This window comes from Trichosurus vulpecula, chromosome 6 (genome assembly GCF_011100635.1).
Source record: "Trichosurus vulpecula isolate mTriVul1 chromosome 6, mTriVul1.pri, whole genome shotgun sequence".
Lineage (NCBI taxonomy): Eukaryota > Metazoa > Chordata > Mammalia > Diprotodontia > Phalangeridae > Trichosurus > Trichosurus vulpecula.
In genome coordinates this window covers 29,252,557-29,267,619 of record NC_050578.1, presented here as the reverse complement: position 1 = coordinate 29,267,619, position 15,063 = coordinate 29,252,557, and the positions used below count along the sequence as shown (strand labels likewise).

Sequence of the window (15,063 nt, the reverse complement as noted above, 5' to 3'; positions counted from 1 at the left end):
TAAGGTTAGCGAGTTTGTTTGCGGCCTGGACTTCTGACTTACCTGCCCCTAGAGACTCCACTGTACCCATACTGTTGGCATGCTTTACACAGGTTAATATTCACCTGGGGCTTCTGTTCAATCAATACTTCATATATTGGGGGCTTTGTGTCTGTGATGTGGAATGACACTCAAGTACGGGGATCTAGATAGTGTCAGACTTGTATTAGTGATCATAGGCCAGGATATACAATAGGACCATTAAAATAATCAGCATTTAATAGAATTTCTAGTAATAATTAAGGAAATGTTCAAAAAGTAAGAAAAAAATAACAGGTACTATAATGATCAATTTTAAGGCTCCAGACTAAACCTGAGATTGCAACAAGGCAGATGACTCTCAGGTGAGGGCAGCACCTCCTCTGCAACTGCTGGTCCTAGAAAGCTGCCTGTTCTAGTACCAAGGAGCGTACGTGGGTTGCCCAGGGTCAGTTACTCAGCCAGTGTGGAGCGTAGATGTCAGGATTTGAGCCCATGTCTGCCTGATTCTCCTCCGTTACAGCTCACAACAAACAGTGAATTCATTTGTTTACAATAAGTTTGACGAAGGCCACCATTTTACCTTTAGCCACTATTTGACATCAAATCACACTCCTATTTGTTTTCTGTTCTTCTAACACTTCTATGAGAAGTGCATCAGGAATCTCATCCTCTATGGGGCCGTCCCAGGCCAGACTCTTCTCTGCAGCTTCAGCTAACTCAGCATCTTCAACGGCTTCCAAAAAACAGGTGTCATCAATCCCATTGTCCCAGTCTGCATCTGAAGGCACTTCTGTCAACATACTGCAAGATAATTCTTGAGAATTTGAGGATTTGGGGTTTGTTCCAATGTTCCTAGTTTTGGTGCCATTCAAAATGTGGTCTTCATCATCCTAAAAACATTCAAACAAAATCACAGACCAGATACTTATAACCAAGATGGCTCCCTGAACTGAGGCAGGCAGCCTAGCTCCCACATTTCCTAAAAATCACACCAGACGAAATAATGACTAAGAAATCCAACGAGAACATTCTACTATGTAAATTATCCTACCCTAGAATTGCACAAAAAATCAGCGAGGAGCCCACGGGCACAGAAATCGGCAGGTTGCCAACAAAGGCAAATACGACATGTAGCCTCCCAGGGCCAGCAGAGACACATGGCATACAAACCTCTGTCTCTGGAGACAGGAGGAACAGATGGCAGGCACACCACTGAAAAATTCAGCCAGGTGAGCTACGGTGTAAACCTTGGAAATGACCAGGAATGGCACTAAACATTTGGGATGGGGAAGTGCTCAGACCAGGACACACTCTCTTCTGAGACGTCATGGAAGGCCCCAAAGATCTAGCACTCTGAATCTGAAAGCCTAGAAGAGGGCCAAAGCCCAGGGGGTAGACGTCGGCACAAGAAGCCAGGAGTCCAATCAGGGTTTCCCACCTCCCAAAGTACATTAGAGGCCAGAGCCTCACCATGACAAAGCTACAGTTCAGGAACTAAAGCTTGATAAAGGAGCGAACCTAAGACAATAACCACTATAAGGAATCACTGCAGATCCAGAGACAGAGGGAAAAAACAAGCAAAGAAATTTAACAATTGTTGGACTCTCTATAAACTATTAAAAAAAAAACTAGGACACTATTTCAGGAAATTAAAAGTTGCCCAAATCCATTAGAACCAGAAAGCAAAACCTTAAAAAGTTCCATTAATGTCATAGTCAAAGTCCAGAGCTTTCAAGTCAAAGAAAAAATACAGCAAGAATCCAATCCAGAAAGAAGATAGAAGTACCAAGAAGCCAGTCAGAATCACGCAAGACCTGGAAGCTCCTAGTATAAACATAAGGAGATATTGGAATTCAATATTCCTTACAACCAGGAATAACTTACCCTGCAAAGTTGAGCATAATCCTACAGGAAAAATTAAAAGGACCTTTAATGGAAGAGAAGACTTTCAAGGCATTTCTGATGAAAATACTAGGGCTGAGTAGGAATTCTGAAATATAAACACTAGGGTCAAGAGAAACCCTGCTTGAACAACTGAAAAAGGCTGTGTGATGTTGTAGAGCTAACTTTCCAATGTGGGGAGAAAAAACAAGCATCCGTTCAGCACTTTAATATCTTCAGAAGGGCACTGAGGGAGTTAGAGAGACACAGAGGTATTGGTACCTGACCCTGTTTTGTAGGTTTGAAGAGGGATAAGAAAAGGGAGAGTAAAAGGAGGAATACATTAGTGTAGAAAGGCAGAATAAGAGTGTGGAATATGATTTTTTTTCCTCATAATTGGGGTGCATAAGAAAAGAGTATCTGTATACATGCAGAAATGCGGAGCAGACATCAGTGGAACCTCACCTGAAAAAAAGAGTTGAACAAGCAGAGTTTGGTGTCAAGATACATTAAACTCAAGAGGGAGGGGAAATGGAAAAAAGAACGGTTAAGAGGAAGGGTGATATTAGAGGAAATACTCAGGCAAAACAAATTTCTTGATCTTGAAAGAGGGGAGAGATTAAGATAAAGAAACAAACTGGAAACTAAGGGGCAACGTTCCCATCAATTGGGGAATAGCTAAATTATGTTATATTAACATAATAGAGCATTATAGTGTCCATGAGAACAACAAAAGGCATTGTCAGAGAATCCTGGGGACATCTAAGTGAAATGAGCAGAACAGGAGCAAATGTACACCAGTATACTACGTAAAGAAAAACAAACTGTAAAGATGGAAGAGCACCGATCAAAGCAATGACCACTGCACATCACCTTCTGACAAGAGTGGGGGTGGGCTCAAGGGGCAAAAAAAGACATACCTTTTTGGGCACAATGGCCACTTCATGAATTTGTTTTGCTTGATTATTTATTTGTTAAGAGGATCTTTTTCCCTGCTTTAAATTGAGGGTAGGGGTAATGATACGAAAAATAGGAGGGCCCACGAGGGTCAAGCACTGATCTTTTGTATGTATTTCGCTCTATTGTGAGGTTCTGTTGTGCTGCATTGGTCTATTTGGCCCACTATAAGAATGTTTTAAAATCTGGATGGGCAAATCTACTTTGTCCTCTCCCCACTCCTACCCCAGGCTGTTCAGCAAAACAACAAAACCAACCTTTGATATTCTTGGTTGTTTTTATATGCATTTCATAATTATTTGACCCAGTCTTCTCATGAAATCTACTGGTATTTTTGCTATTTCATCAAGTCTTTTTAAAGAGTGTTGCCATTTTTACTGGGTTGCTTCAACTCATCCAATACTGAATTTCACTACAGATACTGAGATCTAATTTTTGTTAATACAATTTTATGTATTATTTTTATATAGATAATTACTGAACATTATTTTTTGTCATAAATGGGACTTTTTTGGAAATAATGGCTTCTTGGTCATTGGCAGTATATGAGAATGTAAATGTTTTTGTGGATTTATCTTTCATCCTGCAATCTCAATGAATTCATTTTTCTCTAATTTTTGTTGCAACTGGTAAGTCTTCTAAATAAACAAATTATCTTCAGTAAATGATCTTTTACTGATCTTTTGATGTCCTATGTTAAACCTTCTAAATTTATTTTTCCCATCTCACAATTGCTAATATTTCTAATACCATTTTCTCTTTGATATTTTAATATTTTTACATCTATATTCACTAATGAATGGTCTATAATTTCTTTTTAGTGTTTGTCTTTATTTAAGCTTTAGAACTGGGGTAACACTTCATCTTTCACTACATTTAGAAAGTCAACATATGAATTATTTATTCTTTCAAGGTTTGGAAAAAATTCACCAATAAAACCATCTGAGTGAAGTGGCTTTTTTAATGGGTTAATTCATTGATTGCTTCTCTTATTTCTTCTAATGAAATTGTTATTTATAATTTTGTTAATTTATAGCTGTGCAAATAATCTTCTATCCCTTTTGCTTAAGTTTCCAAATATATCAGCATGTAGCGTGTACATTTACTGATGAAATTCTTAATTAATTTATATTTGTAATGATACTCCTTCCTTTCTAATTTTGACTAATTGTCTTTCTTAATTGTGAGTGATTATACTTGCTAATAAACAGTTTGTCAACTTTACTGATCCTTCTAAAAAGCCAGCTCTTAGTTTTGTTAATTCAGTTGTTTTTCACTTTCTTTTTTAAATAAATATTTTTTTCTCCTTTGGACTGTCACTTGTTTTCTGATGTCTTTAAGTACAAACTTGTTTTATTCAGTAAGTATATTACATTTACCAAAGGAATAACTATACAGAAAGTATTTCCTTTGGTCCTTTTCTCCAAAAAAAAAAACTCCCTTTTTTTGCCCTGATTCCAAGGAGCAATTATTCTTCAACCTTTCTTATCCATTCTACACTACAGATAATTTCTCTATATCCCAATAAAATATGCTTATATAACCTAGCTTCCAGCTCCTTCATCATACTGGGTATGTGATTTCCACAATGATGGAAAAAATTAACTTAAAAAGCTAACTGAATTAGTTATCGAGGGATTTAATTCATAATCCTAATGTGAATAAGGTTCAGTGGGAATCAATCGAGAATGTAAGGAGCCAGTTGTTCAAATTGTTGAAGGGAGCTCTGCATTTGTCTGCACTAAAGGTTTAATATTTCCAAGAAGGGTTGGCCAGAGTATGAATGAAATCCCAAAAATGCACATACAAGAGAATAATAGCAGCCATCCTTATGTTTTACAGCATGCTAATTGTACATATTTGGGGGAGAGGAGAATGAGATGGGAAGCTATTTTCTTAAGTTTCAGAATGACTTGGATTTAATATTAATAAATATGCTTATCTTTGATTCAAAGACAAGTTAGCTATTATAAAATAACAAAAAAGTAGCACATACCTCTTTGAACAGATAAAAGAGGCACACTTCAGTTGGTAATGGGAAACCTAAATCAGAGAGAAATTTTTATTTACTGCTTCAAATAAACATACAGGTTTTTAATTTCTGGAAAAACTGTCTTAATAACTCACAATCTGATTTGAAGTTTTCAGCTCTGCAGACAGGGTCATGACATTTTTGATACCAAACCTCATTTTTCAGATCCACCAGAATCCTTCAAATATAAATATAAAATATTAACTCTCCTAATCCTTTAAAAGCACATTACTTTTAAAAATTTTTTTGTCATTTTTATTTTTAAAATCACCTTCATTTCTATCTTTTCCCCTCCCCTATCCAATGAACCATCCTTTGTAATAACAAAAAAGGCAGTTCAGCAAGATCAGCAGCAGTCACCTGAATCTGACAGCATATGCAATATCCTACACCCACACTGCCCCACCTCTACAAAGAAGGGAAGGGGGTGCACTTTCTCGGTTCTTCTCCAGGACCAAGGTTGTTTTGCTCATTCTGCTTATTTCATTTTGGATCAGTCAATTCCTATAACCTTCTGTGGTTCATTGGGAAGAGCACTGGCTCAGGCATTCACTTCACCTGTGTGACCTGGGGCCAGTCACCTGACCTTGTTGGGCCTCAGTTTATTCATCTGTAAAGGGGGTAGGGGAGGGGGTTAGACCAGATGACCTCTGTGATCCCATTTGTTTAGTCATTACCAACTGATGGGTCCCTACTTTATTTCCAGTTCTTTGCTACCCCAAAAGTGCCACTGAATATTTTGGGGTTCAAGGTGGAACCCTTTTGTTTTTCACCTCGTTGGAGTAGATACCTAGCTGTGGGCTCTTTGGCTCAAAGGGTATGGACATTTTCATAACTTTTTTTTAAGAATAATTTCAGATTGCTTTCCAGAATTAGTGGATCAATTAACAGATTCTTATTTTTATTGACTTGTTTATTTTTAAGATTATCCTCATTTCTCAATGCCTCTCCTTCCCCTCTCCAGCAAGTGTCTTATATAAAATACAGAAGTTTAAAAAGGAAAAAAAAAAGTTCTGCCAAACCAAGCCAGATTAGCTTTGTCTGATAGTTTATGCAATGTTTCCCACCCATAATTCCTCCACCTCTCTGTAAAAAGGGAAGGGAGGCACACTTTTTCAACTCTTCTCTGAGAAGTGGCTGGGCCATTTATAATTACACAGTGCAGAACATTAAATAATAAATAAAAAGCATTATTACTATAAAATTTGCCACTCTCTATGGTCTGCCATCAATCGAATATTTATTAACCACTTGTTATATGTCCCTGTATAAGGCACCATGTCATGAGCTACGCAGGATACAAAGAAGTATAAAAAAAGGGCCCTGCCTTTGAGGAACTAACAGTCAACTTGAAGAGACAAAAGATAGGTGAAAAGCTAACAACTGTTCCCAACAAGATGGAAATACTGAACCCAGAAACATCCGAGTGACTGGCAATGATGCAGGAAAGCTTGGAGGATCTGGTCTTGAAAATGGGTGGTAGGGTTTCAATCAAAAGGGCCCTGTTGAGTGGATGACATAAGAAAGGCAGGAAATCACAAGCAGTATTTTGGGCACAGTGAGAAGGACTTGTGCTGGAGAGACAGGGCTACAGTGGAGATAAGTGTTCTGAGTCAGGTCAGGACTCCCAGCTAGGCATTCATCCTCATTGTGCCTCAGTTTCCTCAACGAGAAAACTAGAGGATTGGACTGGATGATCTCTAAGGCCTCTTTTAATCCTAAGAAGTTTCGGAGGATGATGCTGACATGTCAAGCCTTAGGGTGTCTGTGAGAATGATAGGATGGAAGTCATGAGGTGGAGCCCTGTGTCGATACAGATCGTAAGAAAATAGACTTAGAGTTGGAATGGTTCTTAAAGTTCATCTTTTCAATGGTCTTATTTTATGGATGAGGAAACTGAGTCCCAGAGAAGCAAACTGACTTGGCCCAGATTACAGACAGGGGCAGAGCCTGGATTCAGATCTAGGTCCCCTTAACTCTCTTCACTGGACCATCCTGCCTTGCAATGAGGAGTCTGGCTTTAGACAAAGAACACAGGAAATGGAGCTAGGAGAGCCCTTTTGAGACCATCACCTCTAGACTCATTTTACATATAAGAACCTGTAGCCCAGAGACTTTAAGTGCTGTGCCCAATGTCCCACAGCTAGTAAGGCATATACTTTACTTAAAGCAACTAGAAAAGTTCACTAACATGCACACTTGAGACTTGGAAGAGACTCCTTTGATGAAACCATAGATTTGGGAGTCATCCACACAGGGATAGTTGAAGCTACAGATTATAGAAAGACAACAGCGAAGTCCAAGAACTGGTGACATTTAGGAGGCAGAAGGAAGAAGAGGAAGGCAGCGTAGGAGACACAAAAGGCAGGGCTCCGTGCGTTTATATCTCATAGTGCTGTTATGTTTGAAAATTAAGGTAAGCTGAGAGACAGTGGTCCAAGCATGATCGATTTATTAGTTAGGGTAGCAGTAACCAATAAATCGGGTCAATGGCCTCTCTCAATGACAGGGTCTTTTAAACCTAGGTGTCCTCCTTCTGATCGGCCTGACAGTACATCATTTGGACCTCCCCGGGCAAAGTCACCTCAGCTCCTCCCCATTCAGAAAATGTGAACTGTTGTTCAGTTGTTGAGCAGCGTCTGGCTCTACGTGCATACCGTGGCAAAGATACTGGAGTGATCTGCCATTTCCTTCTCCAGTGTGTCCCCATTTTACAGATGAGGAACTGAGGCAAATGGGTTAAGTGACTTGCAAGTGTCTGAGGCTGATTTGGACTCAGATCTTGGTGCTCAATCCTGCACCTCAGATAACAGGATTAGGCTGCAGACTCTGCTAGCAGCTTTGATTTATTCAATTTGAATTTGAGTTAAATGGGTGGTGGGTAAGGCTACAAAGGTAGATAACACACGGATGTTTCTGATGTTAACCCTGCTCTACTTCTCTTCCTTTTCAGGGTTCCCCACATACTCTAAACTACTGCTAATTCCATTTCTGTCCCTGACTCTGGGGGATTACATTCCCATTCTCAAATCAAACCAGAGGTTCCCAAACTTATTTGGCCTACCACCCCCCTTTTAAAAAAATTATTCAGCACTGCCCTGGAAATCTACTTTCTTTAACCCTTTGATGTTTTTTTTAAATATGCATCATTTCAAAATAATTTTTTTAAATGACACATCTTAAATTTAATAGTTTATTGTAAATTTGTGGAGGTTTTTCCTGCATTGAAATTTTGATGATGCAATATTGTGTCATGTAACCATATAGTATCTGATTATAAACAAGTCATCACACACACATATTCCTGCCAGTGCATGCTGGATTTCCAGACAATGCATGACAAGCTCACCTGCCAACACTTGCTTGTGAAGACCTGTCAGCGGACTTGGCCACTGACTAACTTGCATTTTGTATGTTTATTTGGAAAATAATGTAATCACACTGACTTTAACTCTTGTTACACAACAGATAAAACATGTAGGAAGTGTTTTTCAAAATTTTCCTCTCTTCTCTTTTTTCCTTATGTTTCTACCACCCCTTTATTTTTATTCAATGCCTCCCCAGTTGCACCTGAGGCTACCACTGCCCCCCTGGATCATTCCAATGCCTGCAAGGGGGCAATATCACCCACTCTAGGAATCTATGGCTCAAACAGCTCTCCCTAGCTTGAGACTTATGAGTAAGCTAAGTAAATGCTTACATCATCAAGTAGAACATAAATACAAAAAATGTAGTGGATACAGATTATGAGAAATAAACTGTAACTATAAATGTAACAAAATTCTGTACAAAAACCCAATCTAAAATGGCAATAAATTTATAAAAATATGTGTAACTCTTTCTTTGAAACACCAAGCATTTACTTACATTATGTTATTACTCTTGTGGGCTCTTTTAATATTTCCACACCAGCGATACTTAGAAATATCATAAACAAGTAATTCTTCTGGGAAAAAGTAGTTCCAACATCGAATTCCTGAAACAGCAACAATATTTATAAATGCAACAGAACCACATTTAAGTAATACTTAAGCAACAGAGATATTTACCTCCCTTAACTCCATTTTTATTCACCAAAGAAAGAACAAAGTTGTCAATTTCAGGGTATGGTGAGCACTGGAAGCCTTCAATGACACCCACTGCAACAAAACAAAGGGAATGTGTAAAATACTCAAGAGCTAAAAGACATACAGCTAGATTGAACTTATTCGGGGCTATGGATTTTTTCAGCCCAGGCGCCCACATTTTCCTGTTTTTGCTTTGTTTTTCTTCTCTTCCTATTTGCCTTTTGGCAATGAGAGAGCAGCTCAGGAAAGAATGAGACTGAAACTCAAAATCAGGTCAATTTTGCTCCTCCTTAGCAGTTTGGCCAAACTCAGATTTTTAATTAAGCGCATGATTTTACAGTTTTTAAAATAAATCTATAACAAGAACATTGTGATAAAAGGTGTCATTTAATTTTAAGACTTAATAAAATTTTGAGAAATAGTAAATATATAAAACATTTTGAATAGCGTACCTTTGGTACAGCCACTGTTAAAACATTCAGTCCTTTTTTGTTTACTTAGAGGTACATCACAGGTAAGAATTCGTAAAGTGTCTGAAAATCTGAGAATATAGACAGAGAAAATTAAAATGCCATTACATAATATTAAAGAACAAAATGCCACAGAAAGCAATTAAGTTCTAAACATCAGAACATTTAAATACTATTTATTCAGCATCTGTACATGTGTTCCACCACATTTACCCACACAATCGTCCATCCTCTCTTAAAAGGAAGGCGATACCTACTGAATAAATTACTCCCTCTGATGACAAGGTGAACAAGGATTGCCGCAGCTGCAACCTGAAGCACAATTAGCAGTGTTTGGCACATAGTAGGGACTAAATAAATGATGGTTGCCTGAAAATTAGAAGGGTAATGTAGTGTACTAGACAAATCTCTAAACAGGTAGTCAGGAAGCCCAGGTTCTAATGTCATCACCTCATTTACAGAGACAACACTAGGAGGCTTACAAAGCACTTTATACACACCCAGCCCAGGAAACAGGCGGCCCCAGTGTTATTATTATTATTCTTGTTTGAAGATGGCTCAGTAATTTACCTACAGCCACATAACTAGTGAGTGTCAGAGTCATGGCTGGAACTCAGATATTCTGATTCTCAGGCCAGTGGGAAGGAACCAAGCATTTATATAGTGCCCATTATGAGCCAGGCACTGTGCTAAGAGCTTTACAGATATCTCATTTGATCCTTGTAGCAACCCAATGGGAGGTGCTACTATTTTATCCCCATTTTACAGATGAGGAAACTGAGAAAGACAGGTTAAATGACTTGACCAGGTTTGTGCAGCTATTAAGTGGCTGGATCTCCTAGGAACACTGTTGCCAAATTCCAGAGCTCCCAGGTCAAGGAGAAAATACTGCAAGCAGCCAGAAAGAAACAATTTGAGTATTGTGGGAAAACAATCAGGATAACACAGGATCTAGCAGCTTCTACGTTAAGGGACCGAAGGGCTTGGAATACGATATTCTGGAGGTCAATGGAGCTAGGATTCAAACCAAGAATCCCCTACCCAGCAAAACTGAGGATCATGCTCTAAGGCAAAATATGGACTTTCAATAAAATAGAGGACTTTCAAGCTTTCTCAGTGAAAAGACCAGAGCTGAATAGAAAATTTGACTTTCAAACACAAGAATCAAGAGAAGCATGAAAAGGTAAACAAGAAAGAGAAATCATAAGGGACTTACTAAAGTTGAACTATTTTGTTTACATTCCTACATGGAAAGATGATGTGTATAATTCATGAGACCTCAGTAACATAGTAGCTGAAAGTAATATGCATATATATGTGTGTGTGTGTGTGTGTGTATACATATATATATATATGTGTGTGTGTGTGTGTGTATGTGTGTGTGTGTGTGTATATATATGTATATATATATATGTATATATATATACATAGAGGGCACAGGGTGAGTTGAAGATGAAGGGATGATATCTAAAAAAATAAAATCAAATTAAGGGATAAGAGGAATATATTGAGAGAGGGAGAAATGGATAGATAGAATGGGGTAAATTATCTTGCATAAAAGTGGCAAGAAAAAGTGGTTCTGTAGAAAGGGAAGACGGGGCAGGTGAGGAAGAATGAGTAAATCTTGCTCTCATCGGATTTGACCTGAGGAGGGAATACCATACATACTCAATTGGGTATCTTACCCACAGGAAAGAAGGAGGAAGAAGATAAAAAAGGGGGGATGATAGAAGGGCAGACAGGAAGAAGAGGTAATCAAAAACAAGCACTTTCGAAAAGGGACAGGGTCAATGGAGAAAATTCAATAAAGGGGGATAGGTTAGGAAGGAGCAAAACATAGTTAATCTTTCACAACATGAGTATTGTGGAAGGGTTTTACATAAGGATACGCATGTGGCCTATGTTGAATTGCTTGCCTTCTTAGGGAGGGTGGGTAGGGAGGGAAGAGGGGAGAGAATTTGGAACTCAAAGTTTTAAAAACAGATGTTCAAAAACAACAAAAAAATGTTTTTGCATGCAACTAGAAAATAAGATACACAGGCAATGGGGCATAGAAATTTATCTTGCCCTACAAGAGAAGAAGGGAAAGGGAGATGGGAGGGGAGTGGGGTGACAGATGGGAGGGCTGACTGGGGAACGGGGCAACCAGAATATATGCCATCTTGGAGTAGACGGAAGGGTAGAAATGGGGAGAGAATTCGTAATTCAAATTCTTGTGAAAATCAATGCTGAAAACTAAATATATTAAATAAATTAAATATTAAGTGGCTGGATTTGAACTCAGGTCTTCTTGATTCCAGGCCCAGTGCTGTCTGCAGGGTGTGAAGCTCCTAGTGTCCTGACCCAGAGAGGCACTAATCTCCGATATTAGAGGTGATGACTCCAGAGAATGCAGAGGCCTCAGAGGATCCCCTGATACTATCAGATCTGCTTTGATAAATGTTACCACAATTATCACAAATAAAAGAAAAGCTTAATTCTGCCACTGCATACCTGATGTTGGTGACCAAAGAGGAAAGGAAATACTGGTTTTCTTCAGAAACAGTCTTTGATTGTTTAGGAAAAAATTTGTTATCTTCAGCTACTTCCAAAGGCACACATTTGCCCAATTTTGATGATTTGTACAGCCGGAAGTTTCTGTTTCTTGTATAAACTCCTATATAATACACACATGTACAAAACAAAGAAAAATTTTGAGAAATCACTGTGATACAGTGAAAAAAGTTCTAGTCAGAAGATCTGAATTTGGGTCTCTCCTGACTCTTATTAATTACATGTCAATGGACAATTCATTTAACCTAAGACTCAGTTTCCTCCATCTGTGGAATGGGTTTTGTAATATTTACAGTCAGTCTTAAAGCATTTTATGAACTTCAAAGTATTATTGCTAAGTGAGCTATTATATAACCTTTAATACTTTGCACAACCAGTAAATGTTACTTTATTGCTGTAGTCTACATTAGGCATATAAGGAAAAAAAAATTACCTTTCATCCAAGGTTACAAAAGAAAAGTTTTCTTTGAAAGGAAATTCAAGTCTTCCCTGAAACTGTCAAGGAACATTTAAGAAATCAGTTCCCCATTATTACATAAATGGATGTAGATGTAAGGTTGGACTAATTTTCCCAAGTAAATCATTATTAAAATGTTCATATTAGGCCTGTAAGCAGACTCTATGAGGCAGCTTGTGCTCAGTGAATAGAGCAATGGGCCTGGAGTTAGGAAGACCAAAAGTTCAAACCTGGCCTCACATATTCACTGGCTGTGTGACCCTGGAGAAGTCATTAACTTATCTGCCTCAGTTTCCTTCACCTATAATAGCACTTACATTGCAAGGTTGTTGTGAAGAACAAATGAAATAAAATTTGTATAAAGTACTTAGCACAGTGCCTCATAGAAAGGCGGTGCTATATAAATGCTTATTCCCTCACCTTCTGTTCTTTAGGGGTCAAGCCTTTCAGGAACTGGACATACGTTGTATGAAACATCATTAAGGGGCAAGGTAGGCAGTGTTCGGCTACTGGTGACTAGCATGGCTGGATTTGTGTATTACTGAAAGTAATGCTGACTCAGTTCCCAGCCCTGCTTCTTAATCAGGGTTGGGAGAGGCTCTGTCTGGGGAAGGCAGCACAGACTACGGCTTTTTATAAGACTGGCTCCTGGTCATGTCACTTGACCTACAAATAGTCATGCACTTGCTACCTTGGGGAGGAACTGAGATGCAGGGCTTAACCTCTTTTGCTGAGATGGACCCATCCAAACTGTCTTGAAAGTTACCAGTAAATCTGACCCCACCTTGAAGCCATCACTGATCTCTAGTGATGAGCCCATCAGTTGCTACCTTGACGTACTTCTAACCAACTCCTTTTAATTCTTTTTGTCCAGCCTGAGTTTTGCCTCTAGTCAAGGTGAAAGCCCAAATGAAGAATTTTCCTTTCAACAGTACTAGTCCTTGACCATCAGCCCTCCAAAATCCATTTCTCCCAATTTCCTTTGAGGCTAGTCCAAAGCTACCTGGAAAGAATAATAATTCCAACAGTTATAAGTATATGTATGAGTTCACAAAATTTTACATACCCACATCTACAAAAAGGTGGTCATCTCCTCCCTTATTCTTCACAATTAAAAAGGAAAGATCCGGTCCATTTTGCTCAGATGTTGCCAAGTCTTCTACCTGACATGAATTAAAGGGCTGGCTTTTTGCAGTAATTTTATCTTCAGATACGTTTGTAATAAAGGGTTCTGGTTTCACTATTGTTTTTGAAGAAGAGGGAAATATGTTTCCTGGTACTTCTGGTATCTTGTCATTAATTTTACTGTCCTCTAATGCAATCACAGATTGCAAAATTTTTCTAACAAAATTACCTTAAAGAAAATAGATACAATTAATTGGAGCAATTGTTTTATTCAATTTAAAACTTCTATTGTTAACTACATCTACCTAAGGGCAAGTTTTCTCCACCTTCAGAGTAAGTCAATACTTTCCCTTCTACTTTGGATCTATGTGCATGGTGCATAAGGAAAGGAAATAAAGAATCAAAAGAATCAAATAACCAAACAACTGGTTTGAACAATAACTCTGAATCTATGGCTGCTTCCCAAGCAATCTGCTTCCACTCAGTGAAAGAGTTCCATCAGCTGATCTCAAGGACTTGACCCATTCGATGCCCCTCCTCTACTCCCCCAATCCCTACTGCTGGCTTTAGCTACCCTAGCCCCACCATCCCTAGCATTTGTACTAATCCACATCTGGAATACGATGTTCCGCTATGGGCACTACATTTTAAGAAGGACACTGAGTAAGACACATCCAAACGAAGGTGACAGGGACAGTGAGACACCTGGGAACTATGCCACATGAGGATCAACTGAACTAAACTAGGAAAACTTAGATCGGAGAAGAATGTGCCAGTGTCTTCAAGCACCTGAGGGGCTGATATGAAGCGGAAGGGTTGGACTTGTACTTAGCTTCAGGGGACAGAAGTAAGAGCAATGGACAAGTTACAAAGAAGTGGACTTCAATATAAGAAAAAACTTCTTGAAGAGTCATCCCCAAATTGGACACTCCTGGTGAGATCACATAACATCACTAAGCAAATCACCAACCACTGCTCCAAATGCATCATCTCTCCCATAATGAACTCTCACTCAAGCTAACAAGGACTTCTCTTCCCCTTAACCTTCCTCAGTTTACTGTTACGACATTCCTAAACAGGGCCAAACCACTGTCATCCTTAGACAGGACTAACTTAGTCACTTTGCTTTCCAGTCAGCATATTCAACTTCTTGTAAATCAGTAAGAAGAAAAGAAGCAAAAGCAAAACCATCGACTTTCTGTGCAAATAACACACAACTGCCTCAAGGATATGGTGAATGACCAGCACCTACAGACCAAGATGCAAAAGGGAGCAAAAAGGACTCCAAAGAGAAAAGAGTAATTTCCTGAAAACAGGAAATTATGTTTCCTGATTATTTGCCTGGCTCACTAAAAATTAATCAAGGGGCTTAAGATGATGGTAAATGAACTTGGATGACATGGGAAATGAAGACATCCCCCAGCAGGGTAGGCCTGTGTGCCGGCTGGGTTAGGGCCTCCAAAGAGGCCTCAGCCACTTGTCAGCTTAGACTGGGACCTC

General features: G+C 38.8%; 1 protein-coding gene across 1 annotated transcript in view; it reads right to left on the bottom strand.

Annotated features, from left to right (window-relative positions):
• Positions 1 to 228: 228 nt before the first annotated feature.
• PRIMPOL (primase and DNA directed polymerase) overlaps positions 229 to 15,063 on the bottom strand; it is a 32,216-nt gene continuing 17,381 nt past the window's right edge. The window contains exons 6-13 of the mRNA XM_036763379.1: positions 13,505 to 13,792; positions 11,922 to 12,084; positions 9,411 to 9,499; positions 8,941 to 9,030; positions 8,759 to 8,867; positions 4,987 to 5,069; positions 4,856 to 4,902; positions 229 to 911 (exon numbers count right to left, since the gene is read on the bottom strand). Coding sequence (XP_036619274.1) covers positions 621 to 911; positions 4,856 to 4,902; positions 4,987 to 5,069; positions 8,759 to 8,867; positions 8,941 to 9,030; positions 9,411 to 9,499; positions 11,922 to 12,084; positions 13,505 to 13,792 — 1,160 coding nt within the window. The 3' untranslated portion in view covers positions 229 to 620. The remainder of the gene's footprint in view (positions 912 to 4,855; positions 4,903 to 4,986; positions 5,070 to 8,758; positions 8,868 to 8,940; positions 9,031 to 9,410; positions 9,500 to 11,921; positions 12,085 to 13,504; positions 13,793 to 15,063) is intronic.